Source organism: Haliotis rufescens, unplaced genomic scaffold (assembly GCF_023055435.1).
Source record: "Haliotis rufescens isolate VD_foot unplaced genomic scaffold, xgHalRufe1.0.p SCAF_2, whole genome shotgun sequence".
NCBI lineage: Eukaryota > Metazoa > Mollusca > Gastropoda > Lepetellida > Haliotidae > Haliotis > Haliotis rufescens.
In genome coordinates, this window is record NW_025963890.1 from 77,717,185 (window position 1) to 77,739,166 (window position 21,982).

A 21,982-nucleotide genomic window follows, 5' to 3' on the forward strand; every position below is an offset into this window, starting at 1 on the left:
ACTCACTCACTCCTTCCTTGACATCAACTCAAATATACACACACATGTGCTGGGCTACCTACGTTTCAATCCCAAGGCGTAATTTAGAAAACAAGTCATATTAATTATCATGTTGAATATCTGCCACATGCACAACAGCATTTCCCCGCAGAAGTTAAGAGTTATAGGTGGTTTATTTGATTCATTGTCATTAATGTGGTCACTTGTTCAGTGGGAACTCATGGAGTGTCAGAGAAAACAAGTGAGTTCATACGGTTGATGTCTTATTGACAGAAGTACACAAAACAGGGAACACAGATGATTGGCCTATTGTATATGTATAATGTTTTATCAGAATTTTGTAAATACATGTAGCAAATGTGGTCATTCAAAGTAACACCTTATTCATTAATCGCATGGATAAAATGAAACAGAATGTGAAAATCCTGTTAAAGTTGATTCCTGGATGTCTAAAAATCTTAAGTGTGTGTAAATTAAAACTGGCAATTTGGTGATAATTTGTGTCATCACAACAAGCTAAACGCCTTGTAGTACAAGTAAAAGGCGATGGCGACAGTAGAGTTAGAGGGTTCTAGACAGTCTAGGTAGTGTGAGGCGACAGTCTCTTCCTTCTACATAGTGATTCCTCCAGGCCAATCCTCACAGTCTAGGGAGGCTGCCGCCACATCAAAACACAGGCAGACGTCCGCCTGGAAATCGAAAGTAAAGATGAACGGTATTTTGTTGTTTGACGTAATAATTACAAAGTGATACATAAGCTCCGTGTTAAAGAACGGCAGATGGTAAACACTGTACCTGTGTGATACTGTAGTGGAGGAGATTAGCCATGACTTTCATGTTGTTGAAGATCTCCACTTCCCCGTCCTGCTTCACACGCTGCAGGATGTTGCTGATGATGCAAAACAACGCTGCTTGCCTTGTTGTTGTCTCACTGAAAGAACGGTACCAGGCAGTGGAACATCGTGCTAAACAGACGGGTTTTGTTATACATGCTGTGAACGACTTCACCTGCCTGCACATGTGCATACATGTATGTTTGTGACGGGTGCCACCGGTGGAGCAGGACACTCAACTCAACACCTGGTTTCATCAAACTTTGATAGTGATTCGTAATCACATGCTGAACATTGTCGGAAACGCACAATGCGCTCTTGTTTGGGCAGATATTATTATTTGGATTATGGGAGGTGTTGTGTTGGTTTTAGTTATTGATATGAGCGGCTATATCTTTATGTGAGATAACATACTTGAACACCACTGTGACTGGGGTTGCAGTGTCTTCCCTACTGGCAAGCAGGTCCATTTGGAAAGGGTAGGCAGCAACTGTCAGATGGTTCGCCAAGTAGACCTGTATGTTTGTCCACGAGGAGGAACCCTTTGTGGACAGAGGTTAGATGTTATCGGAAACATTATATTTGGTTGGTGGCATGGTGGCAATGCATTTATACGCATTTCGTTTTCTTGTTTAAGACGAGCTCATTAACACCAGACCCGTGAAGATCCGGGCTAGAATAGATCTTCAGCAGTCAATGCCTGTCGTGAAAGGCGACTATGCTTGTCGTAAGAGGCGACCTACGGAATCGAGTGGTCAGGTTCACTGACTGGGTTGATGCATGCCATCGTGTCCCAATTTCGAGGATCGATGCTCATGCTGTCAATCACTGGAATGTCTGGTCCAGACTCGATTATTTACTGACCGCCATCACATAGCTGGAATATTGTTGAGTGCGGCATTTAACCTCAAACAAACAAACATACATTAACTCAAACCTCTTTCTTTTGCTGTATGTTCCTCATGATGATGTCATGATTGATTATGTTTTCTGTGGAACACATCACACTGAACTGACTCAGATCCAGGCTGTTCCCAGGGGATAGTATAATGTCTTGCAGGATCTACCAATGATATATAGTACATGTACATGTGACGATGCTCATGATATTGATCAAATGTCAATAGGTAGCATTACTTAATTGCAATAATTTTTTGTGTCATATGTTTCATACAATGAACTCCATGTGAATAATGGCCTATGAATTGAGGACTGTTCGTGACTACATTGCGTTATTAACGCCTAACTATATATTATTGTACCTTGAAATCCTCTAGTAATACTACAATGGTGAGAGCTTGATTTAGGTCTACCAGTTGCCAGAACTGAGATGCTGCGGTGATGAAGGTAGTATCCACAAGAAGGTACCCATTCATGGACTTGAAAGACTGACACAAAACAGCAATGAAACGAAATATAGCTTTACATTAGTAATCTGAGATGACATGCTAAAATCTTTAAATGATAAGCACAATTGGATCGTTTGCAAATTAATATCACATTTTTAATCGTATTGTTTCATTAGGTGAGGGTGAAAGCATAACTTTAAATTCAAAACGAGTGATCTTGAAATGGGACTTACTGGAGACAGGATAGAAACAACATCGCATTGTCTTGATATTCGTCCCTGTTCGCTCACTAAACACGAAAAGTATAATTGTACAAAACGTTTTCATGGAAATATAGGTAAATGAAACATCAAGTTTGTTGTGGAGCAACAACTACGTTCACATGAAGCAGATTTATATAACTTTTGAGAAGACAAGCAAGCATTGCACAGGGTGTGACTAAACACAATGGCAAACATGTTAGCGTAATTTGCCCCGATTGTGTCATTCCTGTGAATACTGTTAAACATTATAGATAACATTTCTTACATTTAGTTTGAATGTCAGTCTTCTCTGGTATGTTAATCTACATAATGTGAGAGGAATTTGAGAACATTTAGTTCGAAGGAGATGTGCAAACTGTGTTGATAACCTACATTCCTTTGTTGTCTTGCTTCCTGTATTGACAGACTGAAAGTAGATGTGAAATGTATGGATTGAACATTACAAACCTCAAGGTCTCGGGTGTATCATGTGTCAAAAGAAAATGTAGACTAAACAACCTACATTCACTGATAACTGTAACACCAGTTGTCGGTGAAACGGAGAAACCTGTTATCCCATTTGTATACTGTTCAAAGCTCTGTTCACTTTAAGGAAAAATACTTCGTGTACCGCCTAAATGCGTGCGTGCGTGCGTGTTATTGCATTACAGTGTGTGTGTGTGTGTGTGTGTGTGTGTGTGTGTGTGTGTGTGTGTGTGTGTGTGTGTGTGTGTGTGTGTGTGTGTGTGTGTGTGTGTGTGTGTGTGTGTGTGTGTGTGTGTGGCGGCGTGTGTGGGGGTGTTGGCGTACGTGAAGATAACATGTACGAATGCGTGCGTGCGTTAATTCATTCCTTGATATTTCTTTCAATCCGCTTTCTTGGTGAAATTTGATTGTAAAGGGTTCCAAAACTGGCTTGAAATCGCCACGAATAAACACTAGTGCGCTAAATGTCTTTTCGAAATTTCTGGTGAGGTGAGATGAAAGTGGGGTGGGGTGGGGTGGGATAGGGTGTGTGTGTGTGTGGGTGTGTGTGGCGGAGAGTGTGTGGGTATGTGTGTTAGTGAAGATAACATGTACGAATGCATTTATTTTGCATGAGTGTAGAATGTGTGGTACCTTCACGTAGCTGCTGACATCAACTGATCCCATGGTAAACATTCGTTGATTTATCCTATTGTGACGAAACTCTGACACGGTCATCGTTGTGTCGCCGTGAGTCAGAGCTGCTTGGAGTGTTGTGTACACGCGTTCATACTGTTCCTGAAGGGGATATTGGTACTCATTATAACATACTACATGCAAACATAGATCAAAGCAATAGTAACAAGAATCACACAAGGCATGTTACAACTGCTACATTTGTATCTTTAAGTCGCCTGTTTTACTTAGCTGAAGCGGGGCGGTCGGGTAGCCTAGTGGTTAAAGCGTTCGCTCGTCACGCCGAAGACCCGGGTTCAATTCCCGACATGGGTACAATGTGTAAAGCCCATTTCTGGTGATATTGATATTGCTGGAATATTGCTAAAAGCGGCGTTAAACCATACTCACTCACTTAGCTGAAGCCTAAAGTGTTTTCAGTAAGTCGTCAGAGAAGAATTTTGGAATCAGTTCTGATTACACTTTGTTTAACACTGTTAATACTTTTTTTCATGAATGCATCTGGTTTGGTCAATTATTCCCCATAAAATAAAATTATGTTTATTAATTCCAAGGTGTCTATTTATATTAAAATTTATTTGAAAGTGAGGTGAACTTAAAAAATGATAAGGGAGGAAAATTTTTCAATTCCCACTCATTGATCTCAAATCTTAAATGCAAAGTCACTTGTCATGGAGAGCCTGTTTTACTTGATGTGGGAAATCTGAACATATTTACATTGGCAACACACGTTACACGTCGATGCCTGGAAAAATATTTCTTTTCGTAGGTTTATAAATCCAGTATCGTATGTATGATTCCAGATGTTCGCCAAACGTATGATAGGAAACACAAAGAAACATTTTAACAGGCGCATACATTTGTCTCAATCGGGTTTGTGTGGTGGGGTAGCCTGGTTTTCACTCCTCACATTGATACAACGTGTGAAACACATCATGTGCTATCTATCTATCTAGAGTGGCCTACCTTGGTCTGCCTGGTGTGTCATCACGCCTCAGTAAGTACTAAACCTACACTTCAGAGTGCCCTACCTTGATCTGCCTGGTGTGACATCTCGCCTCAACAAGTACAAGACCTACACTTCAGAGCAGCATACCTTGATCTGCCTGGTTTGACATCTCGCCTCAGTAAGTACCGTACCTACACTTCAGAGTAGCCTACCTTGGTCTGCCTGGTGTTGTCATCTCGCCTCAGTAAGTACCAGGCCTACACTTCAGAGTAGCCTAACTTGGTCTGCCTGGCGTGACATCTCGCCTCAGTAAGTACCAGCCCTGTACTTCAGAGTAGCCTACCTCGGTCTCCCTGGTGTGTCATCACGCATCAGTAAGTACTAAACCTACACCTCAGAGTGGCCTACCTTGGTCTGCCTGGTATAACATCTCGCCTCAGTAAGTACAAGACCTACACTTCAGAGTTGCCTACCTTGGTCTGCCTGGTTTGACATCTCGCCTCAGTAAGTACCAGCCCTGTACTCCAGAGTAGCCTACCTTGATCTGCCTGGCGTATCATCTCGCCTCAATATGTACAAGACCTACACTTCAGAGTGGCCTACCTTGGTCTGCCTGGCGTGACATCTCGCCTCAGTAAGTACCAGCCCTGTACTTAAGAGTAGCCTACCTTGGTCTGCCTGGTTTGACATCTCGCCTCAGTAAGTACCAGACCTAAACTTCAGAAGAGCCTACCTTGGTCTGCCTGGCGTGACATCACGCCTCAGTAAGTACTAAACCTACACTTTAGAGTAGCCTACCTTGATCTGCCAGGTGTGACATCTCGCCTCAGTAAGTACTAAACCTACACTTCAGAGTGGCCTACCTTGGTCAGCCTTGCATGACATCTCGCCTCAGTAAGTACCAGACCTACACTTCAGAGTAGCCTACCTTGATCTGCCTGGTTTGACATCTCGCCTCAGTAAGTACCAGACCTACACTTCAGAGTAGCCTACCTTGATCTGCCTGGTTTGACATCTCGCCTCAGTAAGTACCGTACCTACACTTCAGAGTAGCCTACCTTGATCTGCCTGGTTTGACATCTCGCCTCAGTAAGTACTAAACCTACACCTCAGAGTGGCCTACCTTGGTATGCCTGGTGTGTCATCACGCCTCAGTAAGTACTAAACCTACACTTCAGAGTGGCCTACCTTGATCTGCCTGGTTTGACATCTCGCCTCAGTAAGTACCAGCCCTGTACTTCAGAGTGGCCTACCTTGGTCTGCCTGGTGTGACATCTCGCCTCAGTAAGTACCAGACCTACACTTCAGAGTAGCCTACCTTCGTCTGCCTGGTGTTTTCATCTCGCCTCAGTAAGTACCAGACCTACACTTCAGAGTAGCCTACCTTGTTCTGCCTGGTTTGACATATCGCCTCAGTAAGTACCGTACCTACACTTCAAAGTAGCCTACCTTAATCTGCCTGGCGCATCATCTCGCCTCAGTAAGTACAAGACCTACACTTCAGAGTGGCCTACCTTGGTCTGCCTGGCGTGACATCTCGCGTCAGTATGTACAAGCTCTGTACTTCAGAGTAGCCTACCTTGGTCTGCCTGGTTAGACATATCGCCTCAGTAGGTACCGTACCTACACTTCAGAGTAGCCTACCTTGATCTGCCTGGCGTATCATCTCGCCTCAGTAAGTACAAGACCTACACTTCAGAGAGGCCTACCTTGGTCTGCCTGGCGTGACATCTCGCCTCAGTAAGTACCATCACGCCTCAGTAAGTACTAAACCTACACCTCGGAGTGGCCTACCTTGGTCTGCCTGGCGTGACATCTTGCCTCAGTAAGTACCGTACCTACACTTCAGAGTGGCCTACCTTGATCTGCCTTGTGTGACATCTCGCCTCAGCAAGTACAAGACCTACACTTCAGAGTAACCTACCTTGATCTGCCTAGATTGACATCTCGCCTCAGTAAGTACCAGCCCTGTACTTCAGAGTAGCCTACCTTGGTCTGCCTGGTGTGACATCTCGCCTCAGTAAGTACTAAACCTACACTTCAGAGTAGCCTACCTTGGTCTGCCTGGCGTGACATCTCGCCTCAGTAGTTACCGAACCTACACTTCAGAGTAGCCTACCTTGGTCTGCCTGGTTTGACATATCGCCTCAGTAAGTACCAGCCCTGTACTTCAGAGTAGCCTACCTTGATCTGCCTGGCGTATCATCTCGCCTCAGTAAGTACCGTACCTACACTTCAGAGTGGCCTACCTTGATCTGCCTGGCGTGACATCTCGCCTCTGTAAGTACCAGCTCTGTACTTCAGAGTAGCCTACCTTGGTCTGCCTATTTTGACATCTCGCCTCAGTAAGTACCAGACCTACACTTCAGAGTAGCCTACCTTGGTCTGCCTGGCGTGACATCACGCCTCAGTAAGTACTAAAAAACCTACACTTTAGAGTGCCCTACCTTGATCTGCCTGGTGTGACATCTCGCCTCAGTAAGTACTAAACCTACACTTCAGAGTGGCCTACCTTGATCTGCCTGGTGTGACATCTCGCCTCAGTAAGTACCAGACCTACACTTCAGAGTGGCCTACCTTGGTCTGCATTGTGTGTCATCACGCCTCAGTAAGTACTAAACCTACACCTCAGAGTAGCCTACCTTGGTCTGCCTGGTGTTACATCTCGCCTCAGTAAGTACCGTACCTACACTTCAGAGTGGCCTACCTTGGTCTGCCTGGTGTGTCATCACGCCTCAGTAAGTACTAAACCTACACCTCAGAGTGGCCTACCTTGGTCTGCCTGGTGTGACATCTCGCCTCAGCAAGTAAAAGACCTACACTTCAGAGTAGCATACCTTGATCTGCCTGGTTTTACATCTCGCCTCAGTAAGTACCAGCTCTGTACTTCAGAGTAGCCTACCTTTGTCTGCCTGGTGTGTCATCACGCCTCAGTAAGTACTAAACCTACACCTCAGAGTGGCCTACCTTGGTCTGCCTGGTGTGACATCTCGCCTCAGCAAGTAAAAGACCTACACTTCAGAGTAGCATACCTTGATCTGCCTGGTTTTACATCTCGCCTCAGTAAGTACCAGCTCTGTACTTCAGAGTAGCCTACCTTTGTCTGCCTGGTGTGTCATCACGCCTCAGTATGTACTAAACCTACACCTCAGAGTGGCCTACCTTGGTCTGCCTGGTGTGACATCTCGCCTCAGCAAGTAAAAGACCTACACTTCAGGGTGGCATACCTTGATCTGCCTGGTGTGACATCTCGCCTCAGTAAGTACCAGACCTACACTTCAGAGTAGCCTACCTTCGTCTGCCTGGTGTTTTCATCTCGCCTCAGTAAGTACCAGACCTACACTTCAGAGTAGCCTACCTTGTTCTGCCTGGTTTGACATATCGCCTCAGTAAGTACCGTACCTACACTTCAAAGTAGCCTACCTTAATCTGCCTGGCGCATCATCTCGCCTCAGTAAGTACAAGACCTACACTTCAGAGTGGCCTACCTTGGTCTGCCTGGCGTGACATCTCGCGTCAGTATGTACAAGCTCTGTACTTCAGAGTAGCCTACCTTGGTCTGCCTGGTTAGACATATCGCCTCAGTAGGTACCGTACCTACACTTCAGAGTAGCCTACCTTGATCTGCCTGGCGTATCATCTCGCCTCAGTAAGTACAAGACCTACACTTCAGAGAGGCCTACCTTGGTCTGCCTGGCGTGACATCTCGCCTCAGTAAGTACCATCACGCCTCAGTAAGTACTAAACCTACACCTCGGAGTGGCCTACCTTGGTCTGCCTGGCGTGACATCTTGCCTCAGTAAGTACCGTACCTACACTTCAGAGTGGCCTACCTTGATCTGCCTTGTGTGACATCTCGCCTCAGCAAGTACAAGACCTACACTTCAGAGTAACCTACCTTGATCTGCCTAGATTGACATCTCGCCTCAGTAAGTACCAGCCCTGTACTTCAGAGTAGCCTACCTTGGTCTGCCTGGTGTGACATCTCGCCTCAGTAAGTACTAAACCTACACTTCAGAGTAGCCTACCTTGGTCTGCCTGGCGTGACATCTCGCCTCAGTAGTTACCGAACCTACACTTCAGAGTAGCCTACCTTGGTCTGCCTGGTTTGACATATCGCCTCAGTAAGTACCAGCCCTGTACTTCAGAGTAGCCTACCTTGATCTGCCTGGCGTATCATCTCGCCTCAGTAAGTACCGTACCTACACTTCAGAGTGGCCTACCTTGATCTGCCTGGCGTGACATCTCGCCTCTGTAAGTACCAGCTCTGTACTTCAGAGTAGCCTACCTTGGTCTGCCTATTTTGACATCTCGCCTCAGTAAGTACCAGACCTACACTTCAGAGTAGCCTACCTTGGTCTGCCTGGCGTGACATCACGCCTCAGTAAGTACTAAAAAACCTACACTTTAGAGTGCCCTACCTTGATCTGCCTGGTGTGACATCTCGCCTCAGTAAGTACTAAACCTACACTTCAGAGTGGCCTACCTTGATCTGCCTGGTGTGACATCTCGCCTCAGTAAGTACCAGACCTACACTTCAGAGTGGCCTACCTTGGTCTGCATTGTGTGTCATCACGCCTCAGTAAGTACTAAACCTACACCTCAGAGTAGCCTACCTTGGTCTGCCTGGTGTTACATCTCGCCTCAGTAAGTACCGTACCTACACTTCAGAGTGGCCTACCTTGGTCTGCCTGGTGTGTCATCACGCCTCAGTAAGTACTAAACCTACACCTCAGAGTGGCCTACCTTGGTCTGCCTGGTGTGACATCTCGCCTCAGCAAGTAAAAGACCTACACTTCAGAGTAGCATACCTTGATCTGCCTGGTTTTACATCTCGCCTCAGTAAGTACCAGCTCTGTACTTCAGAGTAGCCTACCTTTGTCTGCCTGGTGTGTCATCACGCCTCAGTAAGTACTAAACCTACACCTCAGAGTGGCCTACCTTGGTCTGCCTGGTGTGACATCTCGCCTCAGCAAGTAAAAGACCTACACTTCAGAGTAGCATACCTTGATCTGCCTGGTTTTACATCTCGCCTCAGTAAGTACCAGCTCTGTACTTCAGAGTAGCCTACCTTTGTCTGCCTGGTGTGTCATCACGCCTCAGTATGTACTAAACCTACACCTCAGAGTGGCCTACCTTGGTCTGCCTGGTGTGACATCTCGCCTCAGCAAGTAAAAGACCTACACTTCAGGGTGGCATACCTTGATCTGCCTGGTTTGACATCTCGCCTCAGTAAGTACCAGCCCTGTACTTCAGAGTAGCCTAACTTGGTCTGCCTGGCGTGACATCTCGCCTCAGTAGTTACCGTACCTACACTTCAGAGTAGCCTACCTTGTTCTGCCTGGTTGGACATATCGCCTCAGTAAGTACCGTACCTACACTTCAGAGTAGCCTACCTTGATCTCCCTGGCGTATCATCTCGCCTCAGTAAGTACCAGCTCTGTACCTAAGAGTAGCCTACCTTGATCTGCCTGGTTTGACATCTCGCCTCAGTAAGTACCGTACCTACACTTCAGAGTGGCCTACCTTGGTCTGCTTGGCGTGACATCTCGCCTCAGTAAGTATCAGCCCTGTACTTCAGAGTAGCCTACCTTGGTCTGCCTGCTGTGTCATCTCGCCTCAATAAGTACCAGACCTACACTTCAGAGTAGCCTACCTTAGTCTACCGAGTGTGTCATCTCGCCTCAGTAAGTACCAGACCTACACTTCAGAGAGGCCTACCTTGATCTGCCTGGTGTGTCATCTCGCCTCAGTAAGTACCAGACCTACACTTCATTATGGCCTACCTTGGTCTGCACCATCCCCTTTCGTTGATCCCTCATCCGTGACACAAACCCGAACACATCCACCCTATCTTCAGTGAGAGCCTGATCCAGCAGGTTGTCCACAGCGATGTACGTCCCGGTCCGCCCGACACCAGCGCTGAAATATAATCAGCAGTATTGAACCAAACTTTGAAGTTAAAAAATGGTACTTGTTGTTACCCTGCCATTAAGGGGTTCAAACAAGCACTAGTCAGCTCGGAGTTAGTATGCTGTGTATGAGTGGGGTATCAATGGTAAATTGCGGCATCGTATCTGAGTAGGCTACCATTATAAAATCAACAATAGTATATAAGTGCAATAACCTTGGACGCGACGTTAAATCCCATTTCACCTCATCTCACAAGACTAGCTCTCCTACGTAACATAAAAGATGACCTGGATCTAAGAGTCAGCTACACAAAGGCATGAACAATGTATGAACAGAATATATGGATATGTTGGATGATATCATGATTCAAGGCATTCCACAACCTACCTGCAATGTACAAGTAGAGGACTTTGTTGTGGATTGGGAGCCTTCCTAACCCGCCACATGAACTCTGTTAGAGCTGTGTCACCTGAGACCCCACGGTCGGACCAGGATGTGAAGTGAAACTGTCGGAACTGGCGACTGTTACCTGTCTGCAATGTAATTATGGCAATGTACAGATAGGAGTTGAAGACATAATAATACTTTCTACTATCTTTTTAAAGGCGGCAGGTGAATAATCAAAGCTGAGATTGTTCTTATCAAGATTCCACGCCTTCAGGGTACCTTAAGTTTGATAAGTCGTCTCGTATGAAAATCCTCATGGGTTATATTCAAAATGAAACACGTCCAAAACCACATGAATGTTGAGAAAAAAATGCATGAATGTTTAGAAATAGGTTTACATAAATACACAATGCCATTTAGAAAGGGGTCAAATGTCACAAATTTTATATTTTGGATAACAACTTCTTAGTAAAACACTAGAATGTCTACTGTACAAAGATAACATATAACATATGTTAAGTTTTATAAGCTTGAATGCAAAACCTCTTTCAGTGTAGCTGTGAGTTCTCGCATTGTCCATTGCGCGCTGTGTGCTGTCTTGGTGACTGAGATGGCGAAGAGACCAACGTCAAGATCAGACGAATCAGACCAGTAAGGTTCACACCTCACCTGTGCGGAAGACAAGTCACGATGTCACATCAGTAGGTTTCACATGTCATGTAAGTAAAATCCTGCGATCTTGTTGATTGCGGTATGGGACATAATTTCGGTTATCTCTCAGAACAGCAGATGAACTAGTTGGAGATGCATATGCCCTGCTAACTCACTATTATGTTTATTTAAAGATTAAAGATCTACATGATGGTTGCTTTGTCAGTCATCCACCCTTGCTACAATACCATATACGCCAGTGTACGTAAGGATTTGAGATAACTACACGCATCAATGCACGAAGGTGTGGAGCTGGCATTTTGTACCTGTCAACTTTATAAATATATTTTCATTACCTTCTCATTCTCCAGGATGTTCGTCAACATGATGATTCTCGTACAGTTGTTTTCCCAAATCATCCTCCAGAAATCACACAAAGTCTTCTTATTGGGTGCTGAGAGGGGGATAGAGCAAACTACGTTATTGGGCATGTTCGTGTGGTGCAGTGTGCTCTGTAATAATTGAAGTGACACTTGGTTTTCTTATTAGATATACATAAAAAATGGTTACATGTGATCTTTGGGTGTGACCCGCATCTCTTTGACAATTGGACAGTAGATATTGGATTGGACATTTTCCAAATATGAAAATATGTATGTAGAGTATTGTATGATCAGGCCCTTGGGAATCCCATTTGTACACATTACAGAGATGTATCCAGGCGTATCTACATAAGGTTTATGAAAGAGCAACTGTTTAAAGTGCCGGGATTTTTAAAAGCGAAAGTAATTGAAAAGATTCACCTTGAGCTGCGACATAGGCCTGCGAGCAAGAGTAACCCTGCAGAAGAAGGTGATAGCAAAATATGGTTTGCATGAAGACTGACAAATTGAAGAGATTCTTATGTTGGTTATATTATAGCATGCCACATGTGGTACTTTATATGTTTGTGCAGCTTAAATAATTTTGAGTGTGTCATGCTTGTACCGGATTTGCATTAATATGTATTAACTTACATCAAAATAGCTTGCATTTATATAGTCAGACGATGGATGCCCAGCCAGTTTCGGCAGCAGAACCCGATTGTAATCATCTGAAACAGTAGAGTTAGCCAGTAAATTGTAGTTTAGGTCAACACCATATCAGAGTTGATAGAAATCAACACAACAAATGAGATGCTGGCCTCAGCAACAATGTCATGGAAGTATATACTATTGTATATGTAAAGTAGTCCCTGGTTACAGATACTGTATACCGACACGTATTGTGCCCCTTATGCATATGACGTTGAATATATGAAGACGTCCGTGTCTACAGTTACTTGATACTAACAAGGATAACATCCGAGGAATCTGTTCTTTCCAGTGTTATCTGTCTGCTGCGAGACGTCATACGGTCTTGTAAAGCCAGTGAACAGCATCTGAAACTCGTAACGTGAATATTAACAGTAAAAACATTAAAACACTATACGCCGCTTGTATGAGTAAACCTAAACGAAAAGAATCACATATACATAACACTGAGCCTGCTTAGTGCATGGTTTCGTTGCAACCTACTTCAAAAATGCATATCTACCTTTGTATACTAAAGCCCTGGTTACAACAAACTATGTTAGCCTTTTTGCACTTGATGTAGTATTAGTATATATTATCAATGTCCAAATTGCAACCTGCTTGATTGAGTTAATAGCTTATTCTGTATCTACGCTGCCTAAAGATAAACCAGCAAGTCACTGATTGAAAAAACAAACATATTACACGATTAACATCACATAATAATGATAATGATAACATATACGAGAAACGATACAGACCCGGAATTCCTTCTGGAAGCCATATTTAGTGGCCTGCATCTCCTTGATTCTGTCACCCAGCTTGTCCACCCCCACCTCAGTGATAAGAGGGGGACCCTCCAGGTTGTAGTAGGTGCTGTCCCCATCATGATCCTCCATCTCTTGGTGGTCCACGTCTCCATCGACCTCCTCTACCTCCGCATTAACCTCTTCAACATCAACAATTTTCTCACCATCGTCATTACCAGTAGGTTTACTGCCTGTGTTTCTATTACTGACAGCATAGATATCCCCACCAAACCCTTCACTAACAGCTGTGACCACAACCAAGTTCTCACTAACACCCTCTACTCCCTCGACTTCAGTGCTTCCCCTCCTTCCGCCATCATCACCATCTTCACAACCACTTAAACCCAATCCTCTTCCGATATCCAGCTTCACATCCGCCCCATCTTGTGCTGTGTTGCCTGTTCCACTAAAGCCCACGTAGTGGACGTTGTCGACCATGATGACGGTAGGTGCAAGTGTTTCTGTTAAAAAAAAAACAATTCAAATCTACATCTTGCATCGCTAGTTTATAAAATATGTCTTCCTATGTGGTGATTATTGCCCATACGCATGTACATTGTCAAACAGCCTGAGGAAAATGTGATATGAGTTATGTTTATCTTTTTCTGACCCTACCTCATGTTACAGTTACGTTTTTCGTTCAACGAATCCATCATGAAAGTTGTCATACTAGCATGTGTACCAAGTAGTTCCGACAAACATCCAATATCTCGAAGTTGCCACCAATGCACGATATTGCATTTCTAAAACACCATTTATCGCTCTACGGTCAATGTGAGAAACGCATACCATCAACGCTTGCAGTCATCTGCTTCAGTTTCATCTCAGGGTGGTTGGCAACAGATTCGCGTCCTTTGGAGGTTCTGAAATTTGGCAAAGACTGTATAACTACGAGAATATATCACTTAGGGAACTTGAGTAATATTCTAATAGTATGTACGTACATGACAGGCTTGGTTAATTTGCCAATCTCAATCCTCAACCTATCTGAAACTGTAATCATGTAACGGTATACAAGCTCTAGTGTTCCAAACAGAACACTGTAATCAACAATCGATACGAGTTTATTGATCTTAACTAGAAATTATCTAGTTAAGGATCTTACCTTGTTACGACAATTGCGATGAGAACCAGGAGAGCAATGAGCAGAAGACCGCCACCTGATGCCCCTGCAATCCACAGTACCCTCACAGGTATTTCACCAGTATCTGTTGATGGATGTACAACATATACTCATGTATTCATATGAATAATGTGTTTATACATGTACATGAATGGTATTCCGCTAGGGATCAAGAAAACCTATTATATATAAAGTATATATACACAGTAAAAAAAGTGTTGCACCCCCACATTAATACGTTTGATACATCACAACATTTAAAACGCCCGACTCTGGTTTTAATGGTAGGTATTCCTTGGGGATCTGATGTTAAATGTGTAATGTTTTCGGAGGGAAGATGATCACCAAAACGTAGCAATCAGCACGTGAATTGCATGGTGCATGACATTTGCAGACTGCAGTATCTTCTTAAGCTCAACATCGCCTATAAAAGATGTTCTCTGACAGCCCAGTTTATTGTAACCCACAATGCCGGGTAGACGATTGTCAGAAGCAGTCAAGTGGCAGATTATTGGCCTTCATGGAGCAGGTCTTTCGTTCAAGGAGATTGGCAGAAGAACCGGACATCACTACTCAACAATAAGCCGTTTGGTCAGAAAACACGCACAAACTAATGATGTAAGGAATCGCAGACCCTCTGGCAGACCACGTAAGACCACAGTTAGAGATGACAGAGCGTTGTTGTGGATGGCAGAGTGAGAGTATGGAGGCGTCCTGGAACAGCTTATACTGCAAGAAACATCATGCCAACTGTACCACATGGAGGTGGATCTGTTATGGTCTGGGGATGCTTCTCATTTGATTGTAAGCTTGATTTAGTGACCATACGAGGCAACTTGACAGGGGAGCGCTGCTGAATCCAGTTGTGGTGCCCCATTTTGACAATCATCCACTGGCCACCAGACCGATATTCATGGATGACAATGCCAGACCACATCGTTCACGAGCTGTGACCCAGGTTATCCACAACAATGCTCTGACGCAGATTCCATGGCCAGCAATGAGTCCAGATCTGAATCCTCTGGAACATGTATGGGACATTTTGGGACGCCTGATTTATCGTCGGGACCCTCCTCCACAGAACTTGCGTGAATTGGAAGCAGCATTACACGAGGAGTGGCAGCAGCTGCCCATGGAGCGATTCCAACGTCTGGTGAGGAGTATGAGACGAAGACTTCAAGCTGTGATCCAAGTGTTTGGTGGAAGTTCTCGATATTGACTTACTGTGTTCGTCAAATCTCCATATGACATTCTTACCCTATTGGATGAATTTGGTCACTAAAAATTATTGAGATGTCACCATACTTAATGCGTCTTCGTTGTTCGTTCATTTTTCGTAAAAGTTCAGCATGAGATTATTACATGCCAACAGGTCATGGAATACCCCATTTAAGTTCATTGTATAGACAATACACTGGTTTGTTGGTATACACGAAATCCTGGTTATAATATTAATTCGGTTATCTTTACACCCTTTCAAAACACCCCTCCATGAAAAAGTATAGGGGGTGCAACACTTTTTTTACTGTGTATATATACGGCATGATTAAAAAATATCTATACATCTATATATATACATAAGATGTTCGAAATGCAAGATGCTGTGACCAAATTTAAAATACCCAAGTGCTAATAATAAGTACATGTAATTCTTGTCAATGATCAGCGATGAGTCTCCAAAATGATGGTAAACAAGCATCCATAATATGATATATGTTTTACACTTGCAGTGTATAAATGAACCCATAGGCACCACATGTGCGTTTCATGTTCACACAAACATGTGTTTGTGCCGGGTGCTACCAGTTGGCTTGGATACGCTCGTGTACCTATCTGGGAAAATCTGACATCATTACTGTTTGCCAGTACAATGGACACGCTATCATTTTTTTTTCTTAATGCAGTAAACTTTTTTTACCTTGCTTTGATATGCAGAACTCCCCTGTCCATCCCTCCCTGCAGCCTCTCAGACATCTTCCGTTGACAAGGTCACACGTGTCATTGTCTCGACACGCACCACAGGTTTCTGAACAGTTGGCGCCGTACGTCATCAAGGGACATTCTGATATCAAATACAATATTGTAAAAACCAGATGCCATGTTTCTCTCAATCTGATCTGCCAACTGTATCACGGTAGCTCCATGTCGTAGAAAGGTAGTACAATACACCGATACGCATTGTTAATTTTAGCATATATAATTTTCGCCAATATATAACACAGAAATCATATTCAATCTAGAAACTGATAGCATCAAGCTCACTCTGCTTGCACAGGTGCCCTGACCACCCCTCACTGCAGCCTCTTGGACAAGTTCCGTTGACACGGTGACACAGCTCACTGTCCAGACATGCACCACATGAACCCGAACACTTGTCTCCGAACGTCCCAGAAGAACATTCTGTAGTTGCAATACAAACATTGTTGATTCAGTATGTACATAACATTGAATTAGAATATGATCTAAAACTGTCTCGTTATAATGATAAGTTCGGGCTTCATTAAAACAATGCTGAAGGATATTTTGTATGTGGATAATTAGGATCACAGGCAGTAAGTGTTTTCTGTCAAAAGCATTCAGGTCAGTTTGTATGAGAATGAGTTGAGCGCCGCTTTGAACAGCATTCCAGAAATAAAACAGCTTGTCAACCTAATAAGGGTGGAAAGCCCGCTTGATGCAGGTGGGAAACTTTTAACGCTTCTGAGAAACACACAAACGCGGGTATGATGACAAATCTACAAACATATACGGGACGAACCGGGATTCGAACCCACACTCATAGGTTTATAGCATCCCTAAGGGACGAACTCTGCGGCGAAATTGCGGCGCCTTAGACGAGAGGGCCACTCGTGTTCCTGTGAATACATGAAGTATTATTCATGGGTACTGTAGTCATTCATATATTGTATCAAATATAATCAGCATAAGCACATTGTAACTACCTGCCACACAGTCCAATCCCTGCCAACCTGGTCTACATGTTTGATCTGAAACGACAGTACAACTTCTCAGAATACATTCGCACACACTATATACTTCGTACTCATATATTCTTCGTGTATGTCACTTGTATACAAAGCAGGGTTATGGTAATTTTGCTACATATGCAAGTTAGGTTACAATTCTGTCTCTGAGATTCCATTACTTTGGCTGTTCAATTAGATTTTTTCACTCACTTTTCACACCACCTGTTCCTGGATTGCTGCAGTTGTGAACACATTCACCTGTCACGTGGTTACATGAGGCATCAGGATGTTTGCAGTGTCTGTCGTCACACTTGCGGGAACAGTTAGCACCATAGTGTCCTTCCTCACATGCTACAGTAGATTAATGCAATATAATGGGCTACTTGACTTCAATCTTCAATACGTAGTTGCTTGATACAGACACGTAATGTCTTACGAAGAACTAAGTTATATTATAACGTGTGATTTCGCAACTTTGATCATCACTATTCCACACAATAAAGGTAAGAAAAAAATATATACATCACAATGTTCCTACAACTGGCAGTGGGTATGGAACTAGGATATTGAAATATGAAACAAGTAAGATGATCGACGTTGATGATGTTAACTAATGCAGAAACAAGAAATACATTGACTAATTTATGTGATATTTCACTTAAGCTGCATACGACAAAAGACATTTCGTAACTTGTGACCACATTGGAAATATAGCGGCTTACCCTGTTAACGGAATCTGACATTACAGGTATATGGCTCAGAAAGTGCACATTCATTTCTCGAAATACATTGAGGTTAATATTTGAGATACCTCTTCATACTTGGTCCAAGTTTGGGGATATTAAATATTACGCCTGTCAAACAGTATTCACTTCTTGTTTGTTGAAAGTGTATTCTATTGATGCTACTCTGTCAAACTGTGCACAGATCAGTGCGGTTATGACATATATGGTTATGACATAGTTATGTTAAGGGTACTTTACAGGTAGGGCGATTGCCGTTGGTGATACTTAAAATGCTACTTCATGCACATCAAACAAAACATGAAATTTCACTCACGTCGCATACAGTCGGGTCCTCTGTAACCTCCACGGCAACCCTCAACACACTCACCAGTTACCTGGTCACAACGAGAGCTGTCCCCCCTGCATTCCCTTAAGCGGCAATCGGTGGAGCAAGTGAGGCCGTATCTACCATGTTCGCATTCTGTACATAAATCACGGAAAATGTTTCGGATCAGTTGCAGGTACAAACTCGTTCTTTCCTTATTGGTTGTATGGTGTGTAGAAACCCTGAAGGAGTAATCGACAGAGTTGTTTCCCTGGAGAACTCTCCACTTCCCGGGCGTACAGTTGAAACAAAATATGAAAGATGATGACTACGAGACACTTGTTTATGGATACAAAGCACCTTGTTCTATCCATCTACTTATGGGAGTCCCTTCATTAGTTGACCTATATCGTAAGTTAATATATGTGCATGTCAATATTTTTACAAACATTTGGATTAAATAAGAATATCATGATCACCCTGATTACAATATTTGCTGGCAACAAACCGAACATTTGCCGCACCAACACCCATCACAGGAACCATGGAAACTGGTAGAAACCATGAAAAAGGCCAGCAAGACACAAAGATTAATTCAGAATTACAAAATCTCATGTCTAGGTCATTTGAAATAATATTAAGAAAATCCGTCTGATCATCATGATCATGAAATATGCACATATCATAAACCACTAAAGTTAAGTACAACACTAGGGATTTTAAATTGATCAAATTCATCCAAATCTTAACAATCACCGAATGTGACAATGTAGACAGGATCTCATTTTGACTTTTACAATTGCACAGGTGCTTGTGGAAACCAAAGTTAACAGTTTATTATTCGAGGAAAGGGCATTTAGCATTGGTGAACTTCCACATTAACAGCCCAAGAGAAGAGATAAGAAGAGAAGTGGCAGAAGCTCTTATCACATAACACGTTACATGTACATCAGGCAGGTTTATCACTTTGAAAGGAATTTAGAAATTGGAACAGTAATGAATATATTTCTATTTATTATCTAGTAACAACAAAACATGGTTAAGATAAGAAAACTACATCAATATATTAAATTAAGTAGTAGTGACATGGACCGTTTGGTTGCTGTGAGCTTTAAGTTTCGCAGATATGAACAGGTTAAAATTAATGCAGCCAGAGACAGTTACAGTATAAAACAATACCTTTCTTCACGTGAAAGTTTACAATGTCTTTTCCATATATATGGACTTTCACAATTCACAAAATCTATAAGCCACTAGATATTTCCATCAATAATGCATAAATGTGCGACAGCGAGATAACATATGTTTGAATTAACACCCTTGTCTACGTTTTAACACTGACAATGGGAAACTGTTGCGTGTACGCACCGGAAGTTAATATCGCCTAAAAATCGACCGCTTAGCCAATGCAAATCAAGGGTTAAAAGTATATTTGTAAAAGACCCTATAAGCACATAGTCCGTCAACAGTTTTAAATTTGGTAGATATGTGCCTCAAATATTACCATTGACCTCTACCTCACAGAAGTCCATCATAGGTGTAATGATTTCTGGTTGGTCGTTGTTGATGGTGGTGGTGTACAGAAGGAGATAGCGCCCTCTACTGTAACATGTGATATGCAACACATCCGGTACATCAGTTCCGTCTCCATTCCCAGTGACGTTGTAGCAGTTGTGGCCACTCGGTATGTTGACAGAGTTGGTCACAAACACCTGGATTCCGTTCCTCCGAGCTTTAACTAGAGATAAAGATGCTGAACTTGCAATCAATGGGGATACATTTACAAATAATCTATCATTTCATAAAAGAGGGATCTGAGTGTATATAATTAAACAGTTATAACACTTACAGTCTTTTCTGAAGGAGATAGTGACGTCATTCATCAGTGTTCTGTTTTCCAGATCAGCGCGCCACCAAGTGTAGTTTGCACCCGTGTTATTGGTGAAGAAGCAGCTGTTGATGTGTTCAGGAGTTGCAGCTACCCTCCCGTCCGCAGCTCTGTGTGGTGGTGTGTTGAGGTGGGTAGGACTTGATGTAAACGCACTCTCAGTGAGATTCAGGAGGATGTTGCCTGAAATTAAATTTGTATGTGGCACTGTAACTAAGACGTTTGAGCTACTTATGCATTAACGTCCTACATTGTTTTCTTTGGATTATGAATAATATGTAATCACATATCAGCAAGCAAGAAACAGTGACACCATGAACAGTAGATCAATAGTGGTACTATGAAAACATATGTCTATAATTTATCTGCCAAAATATCACAAATTAATTTCAGTTTTGTTGTGATTGTTTATTTATTGTTTGTCAAAAGCTGCACATCAAAACTCCACACGCAGCATTTACGTTTGAACATTTACTAGATTATGTCAAACATATACAATATAAGGTGCATTTATTTTCTGGACAGGTTATGTTACCACCATACATGCATGTGACATGGGTTAAACAGTGAATGTACAATGAGAAGGCAGACATGTTGTAATGTGTGTAAAATTAAAAGCGGAAATAATTCAGGAACTGACATCTATAGTTGACAGATTAATTTTCTAAGACAAATGCAAGTATGAGGAATGAAGTTTTTAAATGAATTATAATAAGTATCTAAGGCCTAGCTATACCGTTACTTGGAAGAGTCTGTTACTTACAGGTCAAGCGCCAATATTGCCGTAGCTGGTGATGGAATTATAACACATTGGACAATATAATGATAAATGATATTTAATCTGTAATTACACAACACAACCGAGCTTTGCATAAAGGGCTTATTGTAAATATTGACTAGGTGCAACTTAAATAACATGTGTCAAACATTGCTTTGCTGTAAAATAACGTTGTTGGTTTTTTTCTCTAATTACACAACATGCCCAGCATAAACACAGAGCATATTTTAAACTTTAGCAAAATACAGAGTAGAAAGGAAAATGTATCTACCGTGTATGTTATTAAAACTAACGTACGTTTGTGACAGGTCGGCCCCGACCACCCCGGGTAGCAATCCCCACTTGTACAGCCAGAGGAGGAGTTGCACGTGTTTGGAGGACAGTTGCACCGATAGTCACAGTCGACTCCATAAGTACCAACCGGACACGTCCCTGAAATTGAGGTATATGTATACATATCATGCAGATGGAATTTGTATTACACAAATAATAACAATACACATTCATTTCAAGATAAGTGTGCTGCCTGTGACCTGATTGTATCCACTACGTTCATTTGTTTTAACTTACCTTGAACTTCATCAGCACACCAGACTAAAACAATAACACTGGTAAGGACCAAATCGAACATGGCCGTCACCAGATTTAGTCCTTACTTGTTCCTCGTGACATTTATAGTGGCTAACTGTGTCAGTATGAGCAACAGAAATTTAGGCGTTTCCAGTTGGACTTTGTCTATTTATCGTTTTACCTGGTTGATTAGATTTTGTCATGGTTGATCAACTTGTCGTTCAAAAGACCGACCTATTTTCACCAACATAGGGGTGTAGC

General features: G+C 42.8%; 1 protein-coding gene across 1 annotated transcript; it reads right to left on the reverse strand.

The window, feature by feature from the left end:
* LOC124121515 lies at positions 1-21,879 on the reverse strand. Its single transcript, XM_048400589.1, has 27 exons — positions 21,722-21,879; positions 21,449-21,583; positions 20,335-20,556; positions 19,990-20,223; positions 18,495-18,641; positions 17,646-17,786; positions 17,412-17,456; positions 16,732-16,869; positions 16,388-16,531; positions 14,452-14,554; positions 14,136-14,209; positions 13,299-13,807; positions 12,818-12,905; positions 12,502-12,578; positions 12,289-12,325; positions 11,842-11,939; positions 11,378-11,503; positions 10,835-10,980; positions 10,321-10,456; positions 3,544-3,687; positions 2,818-2,851; positions 2,416-2,471; positions 2,096-2,221; positions 1,771-1,896; positions 1,248-1,375; positions 796-931; positions 1-689 (listed from the first exon to the last, which is right to left on the reverse strand). The coding sequence occupies exons 1-27, from the start codon at positions 21,780-21,782 to the stop codon at positions 612-614; spliced, it is 3,489 nt and encodes a 1,162-aa protein (XP_048256546.1). The 5' UTR covers positions 21,783-21,879; the 3' UTR covers positions 1-611.
* Between the last annotated feature and the right edge of the window lie 103 nt (positions 21,880-21,982).